Source organism: Thamnophis sirtalis, unplaced genomic scaffold (genome assembly GCF_051295495.1).
Source record: "Thamnophis sirtalis isolate CommonGarterSnake01/CBP01778 unplaced genomic scaffold, rThaSir2_p1.2 scaffold_20, whole genome shotgun sequence".
Classification (NCBI taxonomy): Eukaryota; Metazoa; Chordata; class Lepidosauria; order Squamata; family Natricidae; genus Thamnophis; species Thamnophis sirtalis.
Window position 1 is genome coordinate 474583 of NW_028261400.1, and position 14110 is coordinate 488692.

At 40.3% G+C, this 14110-nt stretch overlaps 2 protein-coding genes across 2 annotated transcripts in view; both read right to left on the bottom strand.

The window, feature by feature from the left end:
• Positions 1 to 14110, bottom strand: part of LOC148042234 (uncharacterized) — an 845903-nt gene that overhangs the window by 420080 nt on the left and 411713 nt on the right. The window lies entirely within an intron of this gene.
• On the bottom strand, positions 1730 to 13662 carry LOC148042243 (vomeronasal type-2 receptor 26-like). Its single transcript, XM_087703086.1, has 6 exons — positions 13387 to 13662; positions 12649 to 12937; positions 8772 to 9566; positions 4315 to 4527; positions 3755 to 3881; positions 1730 to 2640 (listed from the first exon to the last, which is right to left on the bottom strand). The coding sequence occupies exons 1-6, from the start codon at positions 13614 to 13616 to the stop codon at positions 1730 to 1732; spliced, it is 2565 nt and encodes an 854-aa protein (XP_087559212.1). The 5' UTR covers positions 13617 to 13662.

Sequence of the window (14110 nt, forward strand, 5' to 3'; positions counted from 1 at the left end):
AAAACCAGACCTTTGCCGACCCTTCAAAATTACAGGGGCACTGAAAAAGGTCCTCACAGTTATGGCCGTCGCAAGGTTCTCACAGTCGCATGATCCACCTTTGGGCGTTTGGCAGCCAGTGTGTATTGCCAGGGTTTTGGTCGTGCAGCCTCCATTGGCCACTTTCCCAGCCGGCTCCCAACAAATGGAGTCGATGGGAGAAGCCGGGTTCCCTTAAGGATCTCGGGGTTCCTTCCGCAACTGCAGTGGTTTCTTTACCATCTGGGGCACAAAAGGTCCACAAATTGGCTGTGACTCATTGAAAGACGGTCCTTTGTATGGGACGGTCTGGGGTCTCCTGCTTGAGCAGCGGGTTGAACTAGATGACCTCCAAGGTCCCTTCCAGCTCTATTCTGATGGAATCTTAAGGGCCGGAGCCTCGTTGTCAAAAACTGCCCTGAGGACAACAGGTCATCCTCGACTTACAGTGATTTGTTTAGTGACTGAAGTTACAACAACACTGAGAAAAATGACTCATGACCGGTTTTCACACCTACGACTGCTGCAGTATCTGTCATAAACCATGTGATCAAAACTCTTGGGAACTGCCGTGTATTTATGAGAGTTGCAGTACCGCTTGATTTACTTAACGACTGCACTCATTTGCTTAGCAACTGTGGCAAAAAGGTTGTAAAATGACACAGAACTTAATTAGCAACAGAAATTGTGGTCATAATTGGAGGACTACCTTGACTGCCTGATAGTCCATTGGAATTTATCTCCAGAGATGTTCAGGACCTCGTAATTAGAACTTCCCCTTCCTTCTCCCTTCTGCTTGCTTCCTAGCAGCCTGGAGCAAAGTCCTTCTGAAGGGCCTACTTCTGGGGCTTCTGGGGCTGGATGCAGCCTGAGATGACGGAGGGGAACCCAGCAGGTCAGGCCTTCAAGGGTTGAACTGCTGGGCTTCCCTCCTTGGAGAGAGAGAGAGAGAGACCCTCTTTCTTTCCTCTGATGGCGTTTGAGACACAGCCGAACTACTGCTTGCAACTATTCACCTGTTGCAGCCACAAAGAGCCCCTTCTCCTCAGGATGCAGTCTGACTCTCCTGTGGGGTTTTTCCACCCACATCTTCTGGACTCCAGTCTCAACCTGGCCCATGCATTGGGGAAAAGAACCGGCTGTTTGTTCTATCCTTATCACCCAACAAGGGGATCGAGACAGGATGGTGGACCTCATGGAGAAGCTTCTTTAACAGGGGAGGAGCAACTATGGGAAAGGTGAGCTAACTAGGTCTCATTGGGTGGGAACATCTAAGCAAGAGGACCTGGAGGCCCCCACCTTCTCTGGCTTGGTGGGATGGCCAATGATTCTCACAATGATCAAACAACATAGCTGGAGCTTGGTTCCCATAGAATCCATCTTAACACTTTTCCTATTTATTCTCTCACACGTACACTTTTACTGCTGTCCATAGGAATCATTGCTGAAATTGTTTTTAAAAGGTATCAAATTCATTGGCAGTTGGTGAACAACAAATCTCTCCTAACAACTTTCACAGAGTTCTCTTTAGCAAGATTTATTGAGGTGAAAAGGAAAGGAGTTATAAGAATTCCAGTCATTCAACCATTTCCCATTTGGAAACATGTAGATATGTTCTCTGACTTCTGAATACTACCTAAGTGGAAACAATTCGGGTATTCTTTCAAATAAAAGGACATTATACCATTCTTATAATATCATGGGGTTTTTCTCATGTTTTTACATTTGTTCTGGCTGTGAGGTGCTCCTTTGTGTTCAGGTTTGGCCTCAGAAGGATAATGTAGCACTTGGGGATGAAGATGCAGACCAGCAGACCAGCACTGGAGGCCAGGATGGAGAAGATCTGAACAGCCACCATGTATTTCCCTTTGGTGCTCAGGTAGGTGGGCACAAAAGTCACCCAGACACTGCAGAAGACCAGCATGCTGAAGGTGATCAGCTTGGCTTCGTTGAAGGTCCCAGGCAGATTCCTGGCCAGGAAAGCCACTGTGAAGCAGATGGCAGCCAGGAAGCCCATGTAGCTGAGGGTGACATAGAACATGACAACAGCTCCTTCATTGCATTGCAGGATGATCTCTTCAGGCTGGGAGTGGAAGTCAGAGTCAGGGAATGGGGGAGAAACTCCCAGCCAGATGGAGCAGATGACAATTTGGACTGCAGAAGAAGAAAGGATGATGGAGTTGGCCAAGCTCTTCCCCAACCATCTCTTCACTTGATTTCCTGGTTTTGTGGCCAGGAAAGCCAGCACCACCATGATGGTTTTGGCCAAGAGAGAAGAAACAGCAACTGAGAAGATGATGCTGAAAACCGTTTGTCGGAGAAGGCAGGTGGCTTTCTTTGGTTGACCAATGAAGAGAAGAGAAGACAAGAAGCAAAGCAGGAGGGAGACCAGGAGGATGTAGGAGAGGTCCCGGTTGTTGGCTTTTACAAGTGGAGTTTCTCGGTATTTCATGAAGATGATCAAAACAAACCCTGTGATTAAGAATAAGAGTAGGGCAAAAGAGACCAGGATGATTCCCAGATGTTCTTTAAAAGACAGGAAGGTTATAACTTTGGGGATACATTGGACTCTGTCCTCATTTGGATATTTATCATTCGAACACTCGGTACATTTTTTTGTATCTGAAAAAATGAAAAAACAATATTTCTTTAACATTCTGTCCTTTAAATATATATAAATATATATATATATAGCTAAATCTATGAAGTAGAAGTAGGGTGATAGTTATTTCCTGTCCAATGTGCAGAATCTTCATAGGAACCTATATTATTAGAGGTAAATAATGAATCAGATCATCTTTCTAGGCAAACATCCTGCGTGCAGCCTCCGAGTCCAGCCTGGCTCTTGTTAGCATGATGGATTTTAGGATACCATCCTTTGAAATCTAGTTGGCTGGGAGAAAAATATTTTCCTGCAAATAATGCAGAATGGGCACTGAGAAAGAAAGGTAAGATGGGTGTAATGAGTGCCACCCATAACAACCCGCACCCTCTCATTCTGGGCCAGCACCTCAAGGGAGATCCATGTAGAACCCATTGCAAGGAGCCTTTCAGGTGGTGGACCAGAGACCATTCATCAAATTTCAAAGAACTCAGATGTTCCTGGAAAGGTAAGTTTAGGAGGACTCATATATCTGTTATATTCCACACTACATTCCCCACTTGGAATACGGCATTCAGTTTTGTTCGCCACGATGTAGAAAAGATGTGGAGACTCTGGAAAGAGTGCAGAGAAGAGCAAGAAAGAGGATTAGGGGACTGGAGACTAAAACTTATGAAGAATTGTTGCAGGAACTGGGAATGTCTAGTTTAATGAAAAGAAGGACTAGGGGAGACATGATAGCAGCCTTCCAATATCTCAGGGGCTGCCACAAAGAAGTGGGAGTCAAGCTATTCTCCAAAGAACCTGAGGGTAGAACAAGAAGCAATGGGTGGAAACTAATCAAGGAGAGAAGCAACTTAGAACTGAGGATAAATTTCCTGACAGTTAGAACAATTAATCTATAGATACAAAAGGAGAAGAAATATTTTCTCTATTAGTAAAGCTTGTCCAGTCTGCCACACCTTCCTCCCATCTCTTCCCAGACCCTCCTTCAAAGACTTTTTGCTCTGCTTCCCTTTAGATAAAAAATTGTGCAGGTTGAAAATAGCTTCAATCTGTCCTTCAAGTTGCACTTTCATGAAAATGCCCTAGAGGGATCCAGTTCCACACATCCTTTTTCTCAGTGTGACCCACCTTCCTGAGTGGAGAAGGTCCCCTCTGGACAAGGAACACAGTCATAGCAGCAAACTGGCTCTCCTTCTCGAGCCCTCTTGACAAATCCAGGATGACAACTTTCCACACATTTGGACTGAGGCAGGGACTGAGCAGAAGAAAAGGAATGGCAAAAGAAATGTAAATGGAAAATGGAGTAGTCCATGAACATTAACCAAATAGTCTCTAGGCTTCACTGAGGTAAATATGAAATCTCTGACTCCTTCCAAACAGATATAGAAGATATAACTATTGGCAGATTCTTCATTTAGTTCCTTCCTCCCTTTTGCTTCTGGCATGTAACATTGAAGGATTTTTCTACTGACTAAAATCTGGAGGGATGGAACTGAGAAAAGATTTAAGAACTCAGGGACAACCAGGGGGTTCCTTCTCATATCCTTAGAAACAAACATACATTCCTCCCCTCTTCATGGAGCCTTCAAGCAGTCTAAGAAAACAATCCTATTCCCCAGATTCAATTCTCTTCAAGTAGGACCTCTGGCTTTGGAAAACATAAAAAAACATACCAACATTTCTCTCACCTTGTTGAGCAACTTTAGCCGTGAAAGAGCATCTTGTTTGATAATAATTCTCTGTCGTTGAAAATATGCTAGAATCTCTTTCCTGGGATCCTCCTTGGGGAGAATCAACCGACTGTCAATGCTCAAATCTGCTTTTATCTCTCCCTTTTGGTCCAAGTACATTTTTCTCTCAGAAATATTGAAAAATTCATTCTTCTCCAGAAAGGGATGAAACTGGGATTGAAATCCAAGAATTTAAAAAGCACAAAACTTCATTTCTTATCACAAATTTGATTTTTTTTCTTCTACAGTTATCTAACTTGCAAGTTTGCTTAATTAGGAGAAAAGATATTGCCACTATCTTCCTAGGTGAAAAAAAAGATATATAGATATAGATATATTTAAATTGTATATATATATTGAGAAAATGTAATAGACACAATGGGTTTATTATTCGCAACATTGTAGAGCAGATGACAAACAAATTTAAAAAGAGAAGAAAGAGATTTTTAAAGTCCTTGCAAGCAACAATTTGATGACCAGAAAGGATGGATTTGTCAAGAACAAAGTTACCAGGCTAATCTTCTCCCTGATAATCCAGATGGAAAACACAACCAGATGTGTTAATTCTACTTTATTGTAATCCTACGTTGACAGTATTTTGTAAGTCTGAAAGTGCAAATCTCCCACCAACTCTTTTCGTATCCTGAAAAGTGAGGGAGGGTCCTTTCTGAGTTTCTGCCCTTTTATGCAGCTACAGGCTTCCCTCCCGCTCTTCTCTGACCCTTCCCCAGGCAGGATCTCTTCTCCCAAAAGTTTTCCTCATAAATCATTTCACTTCCTAAATAGATTATGAAAATACTGCTGATATAACTCGATCTCATAAAATAGTAAAAACATCTTTCTTTAGAAGCCTATTAAGCAAGTTATCAATTTTCCTATGTTGTCATTAATAGAGTAGAGTTGATAAAACTCTGTAATACAAGATTTAATAAATGTTTTATAGCAATTCTCAGACAATTATAATTTGATCTGACTTAAACATTACAGAGTTTCCAGAAAAATATTTTTTTCTTAAGTTTTTTATTTTTATTTTTCAAAACAGACACAACACAAAAAAATCCTCTTTCTTTACATACGTAAAGCGTATCAGTTAGTTACAAAAAAAATTCCTCCGTTTCTTTCACAGTCACCCATGATTCATATTAATTCTAGTATTTTAAATCAAATATATTTGTACATATTAGCAATAGCAATAGCAGTTAGACTTATATACTGCTTCATAGGGCTTTCAGCCCTCTCTAAGCGGTTTACAGGGTCAACATATTGCCCCCAACAACAATCCGGGTCCTCATTTTACCCACCTTGGAAGGATGGAAGGCTGAGTCAACTCTGAGCCGGTGAGATTTGAACAGCCGAACTGCAGAACTGCAGTCAGCTGAAATAGCCTGCAGTGCTGCATTTAACCACTGCGCCACCTCGGCTACCATCATCACACCCTCATTCTCGTTTGACTATACCGTATTTTCACCCATATAACCCGCGGGTTATATGCGGTTTTTACATGCACAGCGCCCCCCTGCGGGTTATATGCGTGGGCGGGGTATACGGAAAATATTTTACACGATCGGAGGCTTACACGATCGGAGGCTTGCTTCTTTCTCCGTTTCTTCCCCCACCCCGATCTCAGCTGTTTCCTTCTCCTCCGTTCCTTTCCTCTTCCCCAGCGTGCACAGGCTTCTTTCTCCGTTTCTTCCCCCACCCCGATCTCAGCTGTTTCCTTCTCCTCCGTTCCTTTCCTCTTCCCCAGCGTGCGCAGGCTTCTTTCTCCGTTTCTTCCCCCCCCATCTCAGCTGTTTCCCTTCTCTTTTACTCGTCGCGGGTTATATGCGTGGGCGGGTTATATGCGTGGGCGGGGTATACGGGAAATATTTTACACGATCCGGAAAACCCGCGGGTTATATGCGTGTGCGGGTTATTTGCGTGGGCGGGTTATATGGGTGAAAATACGGTAATTGTTTAAACGTCCATTATACCAAAACTCAAGACATAACCACATACTGGCATCTCATTTGCTATTTCTAGTATTCCAATAACACTATTCCTAATGGCCTATTCTAGCTAAACATCAATAACATTTAGTAACAAAGATTTCTAATCTTCCTTTCCAAATCACTGTTTACAATTTACATCCAATTTCCCCCTGTTGTACCCATACCTATATATACATTGTTATCATTATCGCTCCTTTATTTGACTATATCCATTATCATAATTTAGTTCTTTTTTATTAATCTTTATATGTAACCAAACCCTTTCTCATCTTCCTTTCATAGGTACCATTCAATATTCATATCCAATTACCACTTGTTATACCAATACATATGTATACATTATAATCATTTTCAATTGTTTATTTAACCATATCTATTGTCACTAAATTTCACTAAGTCCAACTAGTTTTAGATTAAACACTTCCATCTATCAGCCTGCATCTTTCCAGTAGTGAAAAAGTTTAATGTCTTCTGCCATTTGTGGCATCAGTCCTCTAATCGTCTCCTTAATCAAATTTGTATGGACTCTTCTTTGCAACTCATTGTTTATTGATTCTCTCATGTAATTTCGATGCCCTTTTTCTTTTTCCTTAATCAGCTTGTCTTTAATTGTCAGTGTTGTTATCAATGGAGTTACTAATAAATTTTCTCCCTTTAAATCCATGAGTTCTTTTATTTTTTCTTCTTCTTCTGTATCTTGCCATCTAGGGTAGGGTTTCCATCCATCTAGTTCCCCTTTCCATATACCACTTTTTCCATTTCCAGACAGAAACCATTCACCATAGATGTCAGCAGATTTGATTTCTTTGTAGTCATTTTTCTCTTTATTGCTTGGGACTCTACCCTCTATTTTTCCCATTTGATAAGCATCTTAATCCTTTTCATTATATTTTTCTGTTAGGTGCTATAATTTTTCAAACATTTTCTCAAATGTATTTGATAGTTTCTGTATTGCAAACATTATCTCTTGCAAGCTGACAGTTTCTCTCTGTTGTTGAAAATAAGCCATTGTTTCCAGCTGTTAAAACACCGCTGCTCTGACTCGGAAGATTTTTACAAGGTTACAACTAGGTTTACCATGTGATCTCTGGTTAAAGATATACTTCAAAGGAACATTTGTATAAACAAATGGTGTTTTACTTCTTATCACTTTCTATAAACAAACTGTGAGTCTTTAAAGTTCCAGACCAGGATAATCAGTAGTGAAAGTAAATGTATTTTGTTTTCAATACAGAAGGGGAGGAGGAGCCTACGTTGCTATGAAATGGTCACCCGATCTTGATGCTCTGAGATTGCCGCCAATACTTTTATCACTGGGTGGTCCAATTGGACCTAAACTGTCCCATAGAGACAGTGAACAGAAAGACTAAGTTCTGCTGATCACAGGGACATTGCAAAGTCCTTGATTGATCCAGGAGAAGGTCTTTTAGCTGACGTTAAAAGCTCAGCCCCCAGGCTGACAAAGTAGGGACAGCTCCAAAACAGAAGGAAACGGAAGATAAAGTGTTTACAGCTGGTGAGGAATTTTTATCAATTTTCAAAGAGACTGCCTATAAACAACTTAAAGCTAATTTAACTCTAAGAATAAAAGAAATAAGCGGAGGAATTAAGCTTTGGATGGTTTCGGTGAGTGTGTTATCTTAATTTTTAAATGTTATTTTCATGGATGGAATTTATGCAGACCATTTGAAATGCATGGATCAAGTTTTCTTTTTCTAAAAATTTTACTATTATTTTCACAACCTATGGACTAAACTTCTCCTTATTCATCACTACATGTGCCCTTTACTCTTCTCTATTTCTTGTAAGAATTTGACTTTTTTTTAAAAAAGTGGAATATTAAAAGATACAAAAAGAACAAAGAGAATTGCAACAATTGTAACAACAAAGGGAGAGATAACACTGCTACTCGAAGACTGGAAACTTGTGTATTGAAAACAGAAAAATATTTAGGATTTCCCATTATTTTAATGCTTTTATTTGTAATGCTGGTCTGTGTCTATCATAAAAATTGATTGATTGAAGGAGGAAGAGATGTTGGATCCATTTACCACCTTGAGTTTTTTTGTAAATAAATAAATACATGTTTAAGAAAATGATCCTAAAATCGTACTTGACTGCAAACTGAAAGTGAGTCTTGGGAGAAGACAAGGAGAAGATTATGAGAGCAGCTTCTCCAACCTACAAAATCTCTCAGCTGGACAAGGGAGGATACAACACTCTTCCAACAACTGAAAGAGGTTAAACAGAAACTTAAGATCTTCTCATGTTATTCTGGAGTATCAGACAGCAACAATTAGAGGGTCCAGATCTGATGACCTTTTGCAGCATAAGAAGGTTGAGATGCTTTTCCCGCTTCTCCTCTGGATTCCTTCTCCAAAAGAACTACTGTAAGATAAATGGATCCATATTGGGACCCCTTACCTGCCAAGGCTGCAGCCTTGGAGCCCCCAGCATCTTTTCACCCCCCTTCCTTCTCCTCCTTGATCTGTGGGAATATGCGGCATTCATCGCATGGGCCAGAGTCTTCATGAGTGTGTAATCATGGTAGTAAATTTGAATCTGTCTCCTGTTCCATTTCCTTTGGGTCTCCAGTGGGGCTTTCTGGGTGCATCTTCTGCGGCCTTTGACAGAAAACACATTCTTTGAAAGAGAACAGTGAAAATAATGATCTTGAAAGTTTTGTTCCACAAATAAATAAGGTTCAAAGGCAGAATCTTTTGGCCTTTCTTTCAACAGATAACCAAAGTTCCAAATACTATGGATGTATTTGAGAAGTCTGTGCTTGTTTATTTGATACCCTACAAAATTTGTGAGGATCCAGACTTTTCCCCCAATGGGTCCTGGCAAACGCCTAAGTATTAAATGGAAAGGAAGAATTCTGGCCCAAATGAAATCATGTTCCATGAAGTGAACAAAGACATTGACTTGTTTCCACTTAGAGAGGGCATCCTTGAGGGAGACTGTATATTCAGTTTGTGAAAATTGTTGTGATATAACCACACAAATTCCATTCCTGTCAAGCATAGGAGGGAAAATCCTCATGAAATTCTGTCCATTTTCTGTGTCTGAAGCAAAGAGGCCAATGAGGGTCCATCTGAAATGGAGGAGCAGCTGGACAATTGCTGGGTACTGGAATCCTTCTTTGGGGAACATCTGGTGGAAAAAGGGGAATTTACTTTTATCACTCAGAGCCTCTGAAGCCTTTATGAGATTGATCTGAAAATGCAATGAAGAAAGCTGTGTTATATTTGGGGTCAGCTCAAATCCAAAATATTAGATTTTAATCAATCCAACCTGGTTCGCATGAATGTATTAGAATAGTTTGTTAATTAGACATTGTTAAAAATATTAAAAACAGAATATTATAGTAAATATAGAAAATAATAAACAAATTAAAAACAAAATATGTAAGCCATTTTGCTGTATCAGCCCTACAATTTATTGCAGTTAGATTAACATGTGCAAATGCCAACTGAAGACTGAAGGAGTCTATTCCAATAAAGGGCCTATTATAATTTTTGAGGATTGCTGCATCTTTTTCTGCTTCTATATTCCAGATTCTTTGTGGAGGAAACTTTTTAGCTTCTTCTGCAATTATGCAAGAAACAGGGAGGCCTCAGTTCCTAATTTGATTTGTCAGTTGTATAATCCAAGAGGTCTTTAATTGAAATTTTATCTGTTCTGACAGAGACAATTTTTGGAGATTGTCAGTTTCCATAAATTAAATTTTATGCCAATATTTTCTGATTTTAGACAACACAGAAATTGTGTAAATTCCCAAATCAGCTCTGATGACAGCAGCTGGAGTCCTTTTACCCACCCCAAGATACTCCTCAGTGGCTATGATTGGGTTGGTTCTGCTGGTGGTTTCTCTCTGAAGCCCCAAACATCAGATTGATGTAAGAACATGGGGGAGACCTTGGCCTCATATACTTCAATAATTGGGGCTGAGGAAGACGGGGAGCTGTGAGGTTTTCTTTTAAGCACCACTTTCACTCATGTCTTTGATCTAACTGAGCTTCTTTGATGAGCCGAGGTGGCGCAGTGGTTAAATGCAGCACTGCAGGCTACTGCTAGATCAGCAGGTCAGCGGTTCAAATCTCACCGGCTCAGGGTTGACTCAGCCTTCCATCCTTCCGAGGTGGGTAAAATGAGGACCCAGATTGTTGGGGGCAATATGCTGACTCTCTGTAAACCGCTTAGAGAGGCCTGAAAGGCCTATGAAGCGGTATATAAGTCTACTGCTATTGCTATTGCTATATGATGAGGGAGCCAAGATTCAGTCTCAAAGAAAACAACCCCAGGTAAGGAAAGGTCTTACTTGCTCCATTGGATGACCAAGTATAGTTATGATGTCATTTCCCAAAGACCATAACTTTTGAACATGATTTATTAATGATCAGATAATTATTATGATAAAAGAACCCAAGTCTTCTTCACAGGGTATACAATCCAATGTGTAAGTATGATACTATCACATTATCAGTGTAAAACAGTGTGTTCCAATAGGAATTTTCCATGATAAACATGTGTACCTATGACAGATATTAAAACAAAATAAAAGGCTTGGAAGGGACCTTGGAGGTCTTCTAGTCCAACCCCCTGCTCAAGCAGGAAACCCTATACTATTCCAGACAAGTGGCTGTCCAATCTCTCCTTAAAGCCTCCAGTAATGGAGCACCCAAAACCTCTGAAGGCAAGACGTTCCATTTCTCACCATTAGGAAATTTCTCCTTAGCTCTAGGTTGTTTCTCTCCTTTATTATTTTCCATCCATTGTTCCTTGTCTTACTTTCTAGTGTTTTGGAAAATAGGTTGACCCACTCTTCTTTGTGGCAGTCCCTCAAATATTGGTACAGTTGTATTATGTTGCCTCTAGTCCTTTTTCTCTATACTAGACATACTCAATTCCTGCAATTGTTCTTCAAATGTTTTAGTCTCCAGGCCCTTGATCATACTTCTGCACTCTTTCTAGAGTCTTTACATCATTTTTATAATATGGTGACCAAAACTGGATGCAGTATTCTAAGTGTGGTATTGCCAAGGCATTATAAAGTGGGAAGAATACTTCATGTGATCTTGATACTCTCCTTCTGTTGATGCAGCCTAGGATTGCAATGGCTTCTTTGGGCTGCTGCCACACATTTGCTAGCTCACATTTGAGAGATTGTCCACTAAGATGACAAGATCCCTCTGACAGTTCCTGCTAGTGAGCCAGGTTTCACCTAATCTGTACCTGCACTTTTGGTTTTTCTAGCCTAAGTGTAAGACTTTAGTTTTCTCTACATTGAATTTCATTTTGTTAGACAGGCCCAGGGTTCAAGCCTCTCTAGATCCATCTGGATCTTGAGCCTATCTTCTGAGGTGTTGGCTATTCCTGCCACTTTAGTGTTGTCTTCAAATTTGACGATTTCCCTATTTCTCCGCTCATCCAAATCCTTCATGAATATGTTGAAGAGTACTGGGCCTTAAATGGCACCTTGGGGTCCCCCACTGCTTATTTCCCTCCATCTAGATGTAGTTCCATTTGAGGATCATAAAATTGAGTCCATCTTGGGATGATGCTGTCTATCCCACATATTTGTAGCTTTCTGAAAAATAGGTTGTGGTTTACTTTGTCAAAGCCTTTCTGAAATCCAAGTATACTACATGCACTGCTTTTCGCTGGCCCACTCATTTAGTAATTTTTGTCAATAAATGAAATAACATTTATGACCTGGTTTTGGATCCTTCATTACTCCAAGTAAGTAGTTTATATGTCTACTGAATAACAAGGGTTCAAATATGTCCCCTTCCCTATATTAAAACCAATAAAACCTGTTTAAAAACATGCACCCTTCCCTTCCCCCTTGGTAAGTATCTATCCTCCTGGATAGGAGCCCTCCTATTATTCCATTGAGCCAAATCTCCCTCTCAAACAAGGGCTTGGAGAAAGAGCTTGGATCAGGGCCAACAGTGTGAGCTCCATTTTAAGGGCAATCAACTTCCTCCATATTGGAGAGGGGAGGCATTATTTATATGTGGAAATGAAGATGCCAATAGAGGCCCCAACAACCAGAGATGTTTATTGATCAGTTAAATAGTTGGTAGAATGTCTTCTCCAGGGAATGTATTGCTTCCATTTCAGGCCTTTTATGATTAATCTCAAGATGAACATAATGGGATGAAATATTGACATTTTTGCTAATATGGAGAAAAGCAGCGCTTGAATTCCATGGAGAAGACATGATTGCATCTATTGCTCACACACCACCATCCACCACTCACTTTACCAGAAGGAGGAAAACACACAGACAAACCTGTGGGACTTTGTAGGTGCCTCCTAATGTTGATGCCTGGATGGAGATGTCCCTGGCAGCTACATCAAGAAAAGCCAAAAGGTTGTCCTTCCTTCCACACCTGTAGTTGGGGACATTGGCTTCTCCAGTGGCGAACATGTCCAGCAGGGCATCTGCAGTGCGGAGAGTGCTGAAATAGTTGGTATGGATGTTGTAGCCAAGTGTGAGATTGTGCAGGAGCTGGGAATTCTTGTTGACCATTTGCATGATATTAATTAACAGTAAGCCATATGAAAAATCATAAAAATTCCTATTGTAAAAAAATGTGTTATTACAATAAACAGCAACAACCAATACTTTTTAAATATATATATATATAATCTTCCATAAGCCTACTTAGCCTTAAGCCAACATTAATCCAAAACAAATGATCAGTTACACAAATGTGGAAATTGGCTGAGGTATGGCAACTACAACTGGTTCAAACACTACTTTAAATAAAATTCATTATTCAAGTGATAAATTAAGGATTGAACTGAGAGAGGAAAATAATCTGCAGCCCTTTTAGCTTTTCTTCAGACCCATTTTTGGATTTGAGTCTCTTTCACAAATTCTGACAAAAGAGAGAAACCATGGAAATCAAAATCATTCAGGAAATTAGACATATTCCCCAATATAGGAATAAATTAAAAATTAAAAAAAAAACAATGAGAGTGTTAGAATGGAAGAAGTTCAACTCCATCACCCTGAATGACTTACAAATCACGGAAAACAAACTGATCAGAAGGAGCCACGTTGAAAAGCAACTTTATATGCAGTTTTTCCTCTCCACTGATGACTATACCAATGAGATGGTCTCCTGGGCTGTAAAAGCTCTGTGGTTGTCTTTTATTCTGCTGCTCCAAACTCAGCGGGCATTTAATTCTCAGCTTCCCAGAGATTGGATGGCACAACAGCAGCATCAGAAGCAGAAGCGGGAGATCCATCATTCTTGGGGTGAATCAATCAATTCCCTTCCTGTTTCTAAAGAAGAATTAGAAGAATTCAAAGGAGTCCCGCAGGGTGGAACATCAAGTTGTTTTCCTGATTCAAACACAGAGAAACACTCAGCTTCATCTGGAAAGGAGAGAGACAGACATTCAAGGCACAGACCCTGCCTGTCCACAAAGCTCCGTATTTCTCTGCCTAAAGTCTCCCCTGGAGGATTCGGCCAAAGAGCAGAGCTGAAACTTTTATCATAATTCTCCCTCTCAGGAGGAATCCCTGGACAATTCAACTAGTTCTTGGACTCAAAGTTTGTTGGGAAATTCTCTGGAGGGAAATGAAAGGGAAATAATCCCCATGTGATTCATAATAATGGGGCAGAGATGGAATTAAATCAGTAATCTAGAATTGAGAGCTTTGGGATCTCCATCCCTAAAACTGGCCCCAGAGGGAATACACAGCACCTGTGGCTGAAGAAAAAAAGAAATATGACTTTTTT